This window comes from Microtus ochrogaster, chromosome 10 (genome assembly GCF_000317375.1).
Source record: "Microtus ochrogaster isolate Prairie Vole_2 chromosome 10, MicOch1.0, whole genome shotgun sequence".
NCBI lineage: Eukaryota > Metazoa > Chordata > Mammalia > Rodentia > Cricetidae > Microtus > Microtus ochrogaster.
The window spans coordinates 51,220,186-51,230,868 of record NC_022016.1 but is presented as its reverse complement, the minus strand read 5'-3'; the positions used below and the strand labels follow the sequence as shown (position 1 = coordinate 51,230,868).

Here is a 10,683-nt window from a genome sequence, read left to right as displayed (position 1 = left end):
AAAAAAAATGACTATGTCTGCTGTACGCCTTTTACCTCAGACACTGACACTACACCTTCTCACCCCCACCCCTGAGGAAGATGTTGGGACCCAGCAACCCAGTGGTGTCAGTTCAAGGTTGAACAAACAGTTGTTGAGCAGATGTCTTCAGAAAATGATTTTTTGTGTGTATGTGAGCAAGGTTATGGTTTTGGCAGAATCTTTCTGAACAATGTCTTATCAGGGTATACTGCATGAGAGTAATGAGTTGCTTCCCTGTGTCTCAAACTATGTTAGAATGACTTTGAACCAGGCACGGTAGAGCACGCCCTTAATCCCAGGAAAGGCAAGCAGATCTTTTAGTTCAAGACCAGCCTGGTCTACAGGTCATACATACCTGGCCTATCTCAAAAATAAATAAAAGAAATAACCTTGATTTCCTGATCCTCCTGCCCTTGCCTCTCAAATGCTGGAATTATAAGTGTTTACCACCATATCTAACCAGTCCATCATTTTTTTATTGACTTCTTGAAACAATCCTGGGCTACCAAGATGACCAAGATGAGTAAGGGTGCTTACTGCCAGAACGGAAGACCTGAGTTGGATCTCTAAGACCCCCATGGTAAAGGAGAAGACCAACTATAGCATGTTATCATCTGACCTCCATAGGAGCACTGTGGTGTACATGCACATAACACAATAATCGAGCAAATAATAATTTAAAAAAATCATTTGATGTGCCTGGAATACAAGACATGTGCAGTGGGGATTGGTGACAGTCAGCATAGGGCTCCAGATCTAGTTGAGAGGTAATGATTCTATCTCTGGTGCCAATGAAAGCCAATCGCCAGGAGGCAGATGTTGGAGAAAGCTGTGTATTCCTCCAGGGAAACAGGAAATACAAGGGCTAGACAGGAAATACATCTGGCTCACAAGTTAAATGCACTTAAGTTCATGCTTTTGCAGAGGATTCTCAGTTCCCAGCACCTGCACAGCAGCTCACAGCTGCCTGTAACTCCAGTCTGTGGATCTGACCTCCACAGGCTCCTTTATGCATGTGATACATATACATACACACACTCAGGTATATACACAAAAACATTTGTTTAAATTACATTTGTTTTGTGGAGGTAGAAGACACACATGTGCTGTGACTCTAGTGGGGAGGTCAGAGGACAGCTTACGGGAGCCAGTTCTCACCTTCTGCCAGATCTACTCAAACCATCCAGCTTGGAGGAAGTTCATCTTGTTAGCCCTTCTTTGAGATGTCTTACTATGTGGCCTAACTGGCCTCCTACCTACCTCCTCTTGCCTCAATTCCCTGGGTGCTGGTCTCACAGATGTAGACCACCATGCCTGACAGGAAACAACTTCAAAGTGAGATTTACTTCTGACTTGAATATTAGTGCAAATGTCGAGGATTTTAATATCCATTCTTCTCCCCCTTCCCTAAGATTTGGAGCCCTTTCCCTTTAAAACCCGGAAGGAGCTACAGAGTCGAAAGGCAGCAAATGAAGCTTTTACTTTGTCCGACCTGAAGCAGCTACCAGAGCTGAATCCACCAGTGCTAATGCCCAATGGCAACGTGGGCACACCCTTGCGGGTCTTTCTGGACTTGATCCGGGCCTGCCGTCTTCCACCTCGAATCATCACGCAGCTGCAGCTCCAGTTCCCGAAGACAGGCTCCTCCCGTCGCTATGGCAATGTGCCCTTTGAATATGAGGACTCGGAGACCGTGGAGCAGGAAGAGCATGTGTACACTGCCGAGGGGGAGGAGATCCCCCAGGAAACCTTCTTGGAAGAACCACCAGCCAGCCTCTTGGATGAGCCTGAGGATGAAGGGCTGCAGGAAGAAGAGGAGTCACACTCCGATGATGTGAGTAGGTGCAGCCCTCTGCTCGTCTCTTGCAGAGGCCAGGCCAGGATTTGGAGACAGAAGTTACTATCCCACCTGGTCCGGCAGCTGTTCGGTCTCAAACACACAGAGAAGCCTTTTTCATTAATTATTATCAATTATTAATTATCAATTATAAACTATAATAATATAATAAATAATTATTTATTGTTTATTATTAATTATAAACTATTTTACCTTTTGCTCAGGCTTATCACTAACTAGCTCTTACAACTTAAATTAACCCATTATTCTTACCTATGTTTAGCCATGTGGCTTGGTGCCTTTTCTCAGTAAGTTATTCTCATTTTGCTTCCTCTATGTTTGCCTAGTGATTGCAGACTGAGCCTTTCTTCTTTCCAGAATTCTCCTATTCTGGTTGGCCCTCCTATACTTCCTGCCTAGCTATTGGCCAATCAGTGTTTATTAAACCAGTACAAGTGACAAATCTTTATAGTGTTCAAGAGCATTATCCCACAGCATAGGGCCCCAGGGGAGTCAAGCCAAGAGTCATCCTGTCATTCCACAAGTCCAGTTGAGCACATTGTAGTAAGAACTAGTGCTCAAAGACATCCCATGATCCATTTTCTGCCCTGGAAGAACCTAAATGTTGAAACAAGAAAGACAGAGTGTGGAAGGCTGTGTGAAGATGGCCTGGGATTGCCTGCTGGTTCGGCTGCTCTTGGCAGTGTGGGGGCAGCCTTACCTCTGTCTTCGGTTCCCTCCTGTAAAATGGAAATAACAGCACTTACCTCACAGAGCCACTGGGATTATTCTAGGAACCCAGTTATAGGAAGGGCAGGAGATGACATAATTAAGAAAGGCTTAAATGGTGTACACCGATTTACACACTAGAGAGAGCTATAGACTGAGCGGGCTTTGTGTAGGCTGGGGTCTCAGCTGAGGGTTTGAGCAAGCAGAGAAGCGGCATGGAGGAGGAACTGTGGTCAGTAGCACAGAACTGAGAGCGGATGGGGTGGGGTGAGCAGCAGAGGGCTGGCAGCAGGTGTTGTCAAGGTCTCAAGGTGGAGGTGCCTGAAAACACATGCTGTGGTCAAGGTCCCGTGTCCCCTGCTGGGCCTGAGACTCCTCCTAGGCCTGCAGTCTGGAGTCAGACACACAGGTCGCCCCTTTCTCCCCTTCTCCCAGGATGATGACCGGTGTGAGGAGTGGGAGCGTCATGAGGCTCTGCACGAGGACGTGACCAGGCAGGAGCGGACAACCGAGCGGCTCTTTGAGGAAGAGATTGAGCTCAAGTGGGAGAAGGGCGGCTCTGGCCTGGTATTCTACACTGATGCTCAGTTCTGGCAGGAGGAAGAAGGAGGTAAGGCTTGCGGTTACTGTGGCGAATACCAGAGATGAATTAACTTTTAAAGAGAGGAGAGCTGGCTTAAATTGGAGGTCTTGGGCATGGTCAGTTGGCTTCTGTGCCTGTGGTGAGGCTGCAGTGTGGTTGGAAGCCTGTTCATCTCATGACTGGGACGCAAGGGAGAGAGAAGGAAGAAGAGTGTAGTATTAGGAGCGGCGGGGCTGCGTCCCCAGCACCCCAGCCACCTGGCTAGCTTATGCCCCGAAATAATTACACAGACACTGTATTCTTTTAATCACTGCTTGGCCCATTTCTATAGGGAGGGAGGTGGCTGCTTTTTTAAAGGGAGAGAGACCACGCCCCAATGGGCTGGTATCTCAGCGGCTATAGGCTGGAGGAGCGGAAGGACCTCCCGCAACACCAGAGACCTGGTCTCACAGTCCCTTTTAAGGTCATAAATGAAGCCCTACCTCTTAAAGTTCCCGTTACTTCCCGCTGCGTCTGAGACTAAGTCGTTAACACAGGACTTTGTCGGGGATGCAGGGCTGTCAAACCCAGGTAGCTGCCTCTCTGCTCCACATAGTGAATGATTGCCCGACAGTCTAAATAAAGCTAGGAAATGGCTTCCACCATGTACAATGCGAACTGTTGATCCTGTTTTAGAATGAGGAATTGGGATAGCACCTAGAATGTCTGTGTAATACTGGACTTTGGTTGAGCACAGCTGGGAGTCACTGGGGTGAGGCACAGAGCTTGACGGTAGAGCACCTTCAGCTTGTGCAAGCCCCTCGGTTGGGTTCCTCGTCCGAGTCCTCAACCCATGCTTCTATCCCTGTAGACTTTGACGAGCAGACGGCCGATGACTGGGACGTGGACATGAGTGTCTACTATGACAAAGGTACTGGCAGGGGTGGCAGTCCTGGGAGGAACTGGTGCTATATGTATGTTATATATATGTATGTAACTGTATGCTAGTCGCACATGCTTGGCAGAGGTTGAGTCAGGGAGCTAGAGGCACTGTGCACTCCTTCTCAGTATGCTCTAGGAGAATGGTTCTAGAACCACTGTGCACACCAAAATGTGCAAGTGCTTTCGTACGCAATTGTGTAATTGCATAGACCTACATACATCCTCATGCACACTTTAAGTAATCTCTCTCAAAATCAGTTAGCAAGGGCTGGGGAAAAAATCCCAGTGTACTTTCCTAGCAGATGTGAGGCCCTGGGTTCAAGTCCAGCACCAGGAAAAAGAATTACTCGCCAGCTATGGTGGTGTACAGCTTGGAATCCCTGCCCTGGGGACATGAGAGAGACTGAATGATGGGGTGGGGAGTCTGTGTGTTGATCCAGATGCAGTTATGTTCTGAGTCGTTTCAGAGTGGTTGATCTGCAGGTGCAGAACCTGTACAAACAGGCTGACTGGACTTACCATCTCTGCTTGTGTGCACTCACTGCCTGTAGTTAGGTGCTGCTGGCGGGCAGGCTCTGGGAACACCCTCGGGGGCTGACTGAACAAACAGGCTCTAAATAGAAGCTTGGCCTTTGGTCACCTCATAGTTCTGAAGGGAAAAATGACCTGGATTTTTGTTTTGTTTCTGGTTTTTGTTTTGTTTTGAGACAGTCTGTGTACCCCTGGCTGTTCTAAAACTCACTATGTAGACCAGTCTGAATGCCCTTTTTTTTGATAATTTTTTTAAAAATATTTTTTATGGTTTATTTAATGTGCATTGGTGTGAAGGTGTCAGATCCCCTGCAACTGGATCTTCAGACAGTTGTGAGCTGCCATGTGGGTGCTGGGAATTGAACCCAGGTCCTTTGGAAGAGCAGTCGGTGCTCTTAACCACTGAGCCATCTCTCCAGCCCTTTGATAATTTTTTTAAATTTATTTGTTTTTGGTGTTTTGGCTGACAGCTTAAGTTTGTTCCTAACTAGCTCCTACCACCTCAGTCAACCCACTTCTGTCTATGTTCTACCGTGGGATCGGTACCTTCCTTATCTCAATATGGAAAGTTCATCTCCTCCTTTTCTTTGTCTCCTCGGGACTTCTGAGACTCCACCTTCCTTTCCGGTGTTCTCTCTACACCAAAAATCCTGCCTAGCCCTCGGCCAGTCGGCTCTTATTAACCAGTGAGGTAATACATATTCGCCGTCTCCCAAGAGTTTAGCCCACAACAGTTCCTCGTGTGCAGCATGGGAACTGTGCTTCCTGGTGCGTGTTCCCAGCCTCCTGAGAGAGATTGCAGGCATTATGAAAATTAATCCCTAAGTCTTGTGAGGGGACCCCAGATACCTGATCCTCCTGGTGTGAGAGGGACCCTTTTACAAAATGGGTTATGGTTCCTCAGATGGTGGAGACAAAGACGCCCGTGACTATGTCCAAATGCGCCTGGAACAGAGACTCCGTGGTGGCCAGGAAGATGGCTCTGTGATAGGCCGCCAAGTGGGCGCCTTTGAGCACCACACCAAGGTAAGTGAGCGCTGCTCTGCCCACTGATGTTTCTCTTTCTTGTGTTCTCCAAGAATCGGCCCCCTCCCTCCTTCCCCTCTCCTTCCCTTCTCCCATTTCTCTCTCCCCCCATCCCTCCCTCCCTTTGAGTAGGATCTCCATATGCAGCCTATCCTGACCCTAAGGTCAGGTCCTTCTGCCCCTGTCTCCCAAGTGATGGATGGGACACACACCACCTTGTCAAACTTCAGCCTGAGTCTCACTGCTTCCCTTTGCAGGGCATTGGCCGGAAGGTGATGGAGCGCCAGGGCTGGGCTGAAGGCCAGGGCCTGGGTAGTAGGTGCTCCGGGGTGCCTGAGGCCCCAGAAGGTGATGGCCAGCACCCCAGATGCAAACGTGGATTGGGGTAAGTGCACCCCTGAAGGATTCCTTAGAGTCTTAACCCAGCAATGATGTTATTTGGTTTCTTGTTGCTTTGGGGATGCATGCTAGATACCCCTAGAAGATGAACTTCATAGTAGAAGAAATTGATGATACAGTTCTTTATGTTCCTTTTAGAACCAAATCTTATAACTTAACACTGTCATGGGTCCCCCAGGAAAGTCATTTCCTCAAGTCTGAGTTTGGGCTTCATAAGAGAGCCCGTTGTGGGAATGAAAATGTTCCTTGTAGTTGGCACAGACGGTCTCCAGAAGGTGGCGAGCACTACTGCAGGTGTTGGGGTCTGGCCCTGGGTTCAAACCCTATCAGCACAAGACAGTGTATCTTACAGGACAAACTAGATACTTAGTAGCTACTCCTGTCCCTTGCCCTGTTTGATCCAGGTACCATGGAGAGAAACTACAGCCATTTGGGCAACTGAAGAGACCCCGTAGAACTGGCTTGGGTCTCATTTCCACAATTTATGATGAACCTCTTCCCCAAGACGAGACAGAATCCTTGCTCCGACGCCAGCCACCCACAAGCATGAAGTTTCGGACAGATATGACTTTTGTGAGGGGTTCCAGCTGTGCCTTGGACAGACCCCTGGAGCCTGAGTGACGCTGGTCCTTGGGCAGGGTCACTCGGCTGCAGGAAACAGCCTGGGGCTTGCCTTGTGGGCCTCTGAAGCAGCTAAGAGCCAGGGAGTCTGCAAAACAGGCTCACGTGCTCATACCTGAGCACGCCTGCGCTAGTCTACCTCAAAGATGATTTCACAGAAAGCCCCTCCCTCTCCTGGGGTGGTCTCCGAACCCTAGTCCTTGTCTGGGCTCGCCCCAGAACCAGGAAGATCTGGACTGCCTGTGGCACATTCCAGTCGGGTTTGTTGGGTTCTGAAGGAGGACATTACGAGGTCAGAAAAAGAATATGGGACCAGAGAAGAACTGATCCAGAGAGGGTCGAGCGGCCCCTCACCACCTCTACCTTTTGGCTGGGGGCGGGTCTGCACGAGAATAAACGAGTTTAGGTCTGGACCGGCCCGGAAGTCTGACTTAGAGAAACCAGGGAAACCCTGAGACTGACACCGCAGCGGGAGGAAGGCGGCGGGCGGTGTAACTAGGGCTCCATTGCCGGTCAACGTCTTTGACGTGTGGGCGGGACTTCCTCTCAGCCATTTCCGGCGGAGTCCGGAAGTCGGAGCTTTTCCCTTCCTTGCCGGGTAGTTTGCTAGTTTTCTGCGTGAGTCTCCTTGTTTTAGTTCGGGAGGCGCCTGTGGGCTGACCTGTTCCAGCCATGGCGGGGGCCGCCCCGGCCACGGCCTTCGGACAGGCGGTGATCGGGCCCCCGGGCTCGGGGAAAACCACGTACTGCCTGGGCATGAGTGAGTTCCTGCGCGCGCTCGGCCGGCGCGTGGCCGTGGTGAACCTGGACCCAGCTAACGAAGGGCTGCCCTATGAGTGTGCCGTGGACGTGGGCGAGCTGGTGGGGCTGGGCGACGTGATGGACGCGCTGCGCCTGGGCCCCAACGGTGGCCTGCTCTACTGCATGGAGTACCTGGAAGCCAACCTGGACTGGCTGCGCACCAAGCTCGAGCCCCTCCGAGGCCACTACTTTCTCTTCGACTGCCCCGGCCAGGTGGAGCTCTGCACGCACCATGCCGCCCTGCGCAATATCTTCTCCCAGATGGCACAGTGGGACCTCAGGGTGCGTCTCGGTCGGGCAAGCCCTTTAACGCAGATGGAGTCCCTGAGACAGGGAGGCAGGCTGATGCCACGCCCCCAAGTCACACTGCCAGATCTGGCCGAGTTGAGTTTGGAGCAGAACTAAAGCCTCTGAGTTCGAATTTTAACTCTGCCACCAACTCCGTGATCTGGGAAAGTCCTCTCGGCTCAGTTTTGTATCTCTTGAATAAATGTGTTAGTTCCTAATTGGGATTTTAAGTGGAAGTGATCAATATAGAGAGTGGCTACAGCAATTGTTGGTGTGCAAAAGTGTAGTGAAAGAGGAGAGAGACAGATGCAGTGTAATTTGAACCCGTCTCCCACTGCAGGGCACTATGCAAGAAACCTCGTAAGAGGGACTGGAGATTTAGCTCAATGGTAGAGATCTTGCCTAACAAGCAGAGACTGCAGGCCCTGGATTTGGTCCCCAGCATAGTAGGGAGGTACTTTGTAAGAAAACCCGCATATTTTCTGGGCGGAAGACATGATGCTGGCTATTAGAATTAAATACAAGAGCCCGAGAAAGTGTGGCACATGCCTGTAGTCCCAGCACTTGGCTTGTGGAGGCAAAAAGATCATGAGCTCCAGGCCGTAAACCCCTGTTGCAAGCACACACATACAAGGAAGTAGAAGCAGAACACAGCTGAGGAAGGCTTAGGCTGGATCCTTAAGTTGCTCATCTCACGAGAGATGCGTGGCCCCGAAGCCCCTCCCACTGCGGTCCGGTTTTCCCTCTCATCCTCTGTCTTCCGCTCACAGCTGACTGCTGTCCATCTTGTGGATTCTCACTACTGCACAGACCCAGGCAAGTTCATCTCAGTGCTGTGCACCTCCCTGGCCACCATGCTGCATGTGGAGCTGCCTCATGTCAACCTCCTCTCCAAGATGGACCTTATCGAACACTATGGGAAGCTGGGTAAGAGCCCCTGCTTGGAGCAGGAGGGAAGCTGCCCCACTGTGTCTTCCTAACGTGGTGCATCGCTGTGCCAGATACTGGAGTAGACTAGAGATCGCAGAGGAGCGCTACAGAGCGATTAAGACAAGGTGGTAGGACAGTGGCTAGCTGAAGGAGTGGATAATTGCTCACTGCCCTGAGCCCTGGCACCCTGACCCTTGGCTGGTGAGAAGTGGCCTACTGGAGGACTGTTCTAGCTTGACCAGTAGGGCAGAAGTGTTGGCCTAGTGTGAACTGTCATAGTGAAACTAACTGCCATCCCCCGGGTGGCTCAAACAGCAGGTGTTCTAGAGGGTAGAAAGCCTTGATTTGGAGGCATGGGTGGACCCAGCAGGGACTGGCTTGTAGACTGCCAACTTATACCTGCATCATCCTCAGGTGGCAAGAATGCGTAGGACTCAATGGGTAGTGTCTCGATGATCAGCATTTTTTTTCTGCTGTGCTAATGGCGTCTGCTCCCTAAAAATCTGAAACCATGAAGGAGCCAAGAGAAGAAAGCTGAAATGTCTAGCATTTGAGCAGGGAGGGGGCTGGGAGTGACATGGAAGGGACCTTGCCTAGTCAGGACATGGAGGGAGGTCAGCCCAGAGTCCACTCGTCTTCGGGAGCGACTTTCCAAGGAGCCCAAGTGACCGTTGGTATGATGATGTGTGTCTGTAATCCCAGTACTTGGGAGATAAGACAGGAGGAGCGGGTTCAAGGCCAGCCTGGGCTACGTGAGACCCTCTCTAGATAGGGAAGGAAGGAATCAAGAGCTTTGTTTTTAGTGTTAAACTGAGATTGAACCTGGAGCTTCACACCTGCTAGATAAACAGTCTGCCATGCAGAAACCACTGGTATTTTTTTCTCCTTAAGATTTATTTTAGCCGGTTGTGGTGGCGCACGTTGGTAGGATTTGCTGAAGGAGGCAGAGGCAGGAGGATCACGAGTTCGAGGCCAGCCTGGGCTACACTTTTTTAGCTAGGCGGTGGTGGCGCATGCCTTTAATCCCAGCACTTGGGAGGCAGGGGCAGGCTGATCTCTGTGAGTTCAAGGCCAGCCTGGTCTACAGAGCGAGTACCAGGACAGGCTCCAAAGCTACAGAGAAACCCTGCTCAAAAAACAAACAAAAAGATTTATTTTAGCTGGGTGGTGGTGGCACATGCCTTTAATCCCAGTACTTGGGGAAGCAGAGACAGGCAGATCTCTGTGAGTTCAACACCACCCTGGTCTAAAGCGCTAGTTCTAGGACAGGCGCCAAAGCTACACAGAGAAACCCTATCTCAAAAGAAAAAAAAAGATTTATTTTAAATGGGTATACTGACACATGCCTGTAATCCCAACACTTAGGAGGAAGAGACAGGTTAATTTCTGTGAGATCGAGGCCAGCCTGGTCTACATATTTCAGGACAGCCAGAGCTGCTTAGTGAAACCCTGTCTTAAAAAGCTGTGTGTGTTGTGTGACTGTAGCCATACATATGTGTGTCCCCAGGGAGGCCAGAAGAGGTCATGTGATCGCCTGGAGATGAAGTTGCAGTTATGAGCCTCCCCTGTGGATACTGGGAACCGAACTCAGGTCCTTTGGAAGAGTAGCAAACACTCTTAACCTCTCAAGCTGCCCCCTTTAAATTAGATTTCTTCATTTATGTGGGGTACATGTTTGTGTGGAGGTCAGGACAAGTTGTGTGGATTGGTTGTCTACCTCTACCGTGTGGCTCCCAGAGATAACTCGGGTTGTCAGATTGGCTCCGAGTGTCTGTCTTCACCGAGCAATCTCACAGGGTTCTTTCATTTGGATTAGAATTTCACTAAATTACCCAGACTGACCTTAAATTTACCTTGTAGTCTAGGCTATCCTTGACTTTCCAACCCTTTTGCCTTGGCTGTCCTTGTATCTGGGATTACCAGCCTGTGCTACCAAGCCAAGAGAATATTTCTTTTCATTTTCTTTCTTTCTTTCTTTCTTTCTTTCTTTCTTTCT

General features: G+C 50.0%; 2 protein-coding genes across 2 annotated transcripts in view; both read left to right on the top strand.

Annotated features, from left to right (window-relative positions):
• Nucleotides 1-6,685, top strand: part of Gpatch3 (G-patch domain containing 3) — a 7,923-nt gene extending 1,238 nt beyond the window's left edge. The window contains exons 2-7 of the mRNA XM_005353096.3: nucleotides 1,434-1,855; nucleotides 3,023-3,197; nucleotides 4,021-4,080; nucleotides 5,527-5,648; nucleotides 5,906-6,033; nucleotides 6,452-6,685. Of these exons, the coding sequence (XP_005353153.1) occupies nucleotides 1,434-1,855; nucleotides 3,023-3,197; nucleotides 4,021-4,080; nucleotides 5,527-5,648; nucleotides 5,906-6,033; nucleotides 6,452-6,668 (1,124 nt within the window). The 3' untranslated portion in view covers nucleotides 6,669-6,685. The remainder of the gene's footprint in view (nucleotides 1-1,433; nucleotides 1,856-3,022; nucleotides 3,198-4,020; nucleotides 4,081-5,526; nucleotides 5,649-5,905; nucleotides 6,034-6,451) is intronic.
• A 642-nt stretch (nucleotides 6,686-7,327) lies between these two features.
• The window catches only part of Gpn2 (GPN-loop GTPase 2), a 5,625-nt gene continuing 2,269 nt past the window's right edge, over nucleotides 7,328-10,683 (top strand). The window contains exons 1-2 of the mRNA XM_005353396.2: nucleotides 7,328-7,751; nucleotides 8,528-8,684. Of these exons, the coding sequence (XP_005353453.1) occupies nucleotides 7,341-7,751; nucleotides 8,528-8,684 (568 nt within the window). The 5' untranslated portion in view covers nucleotides 7,328-7,340. The remainder of the gene's footprint in view (nucleotides 7,752-8,527; nucleotides 8,685-10,683) is intronic.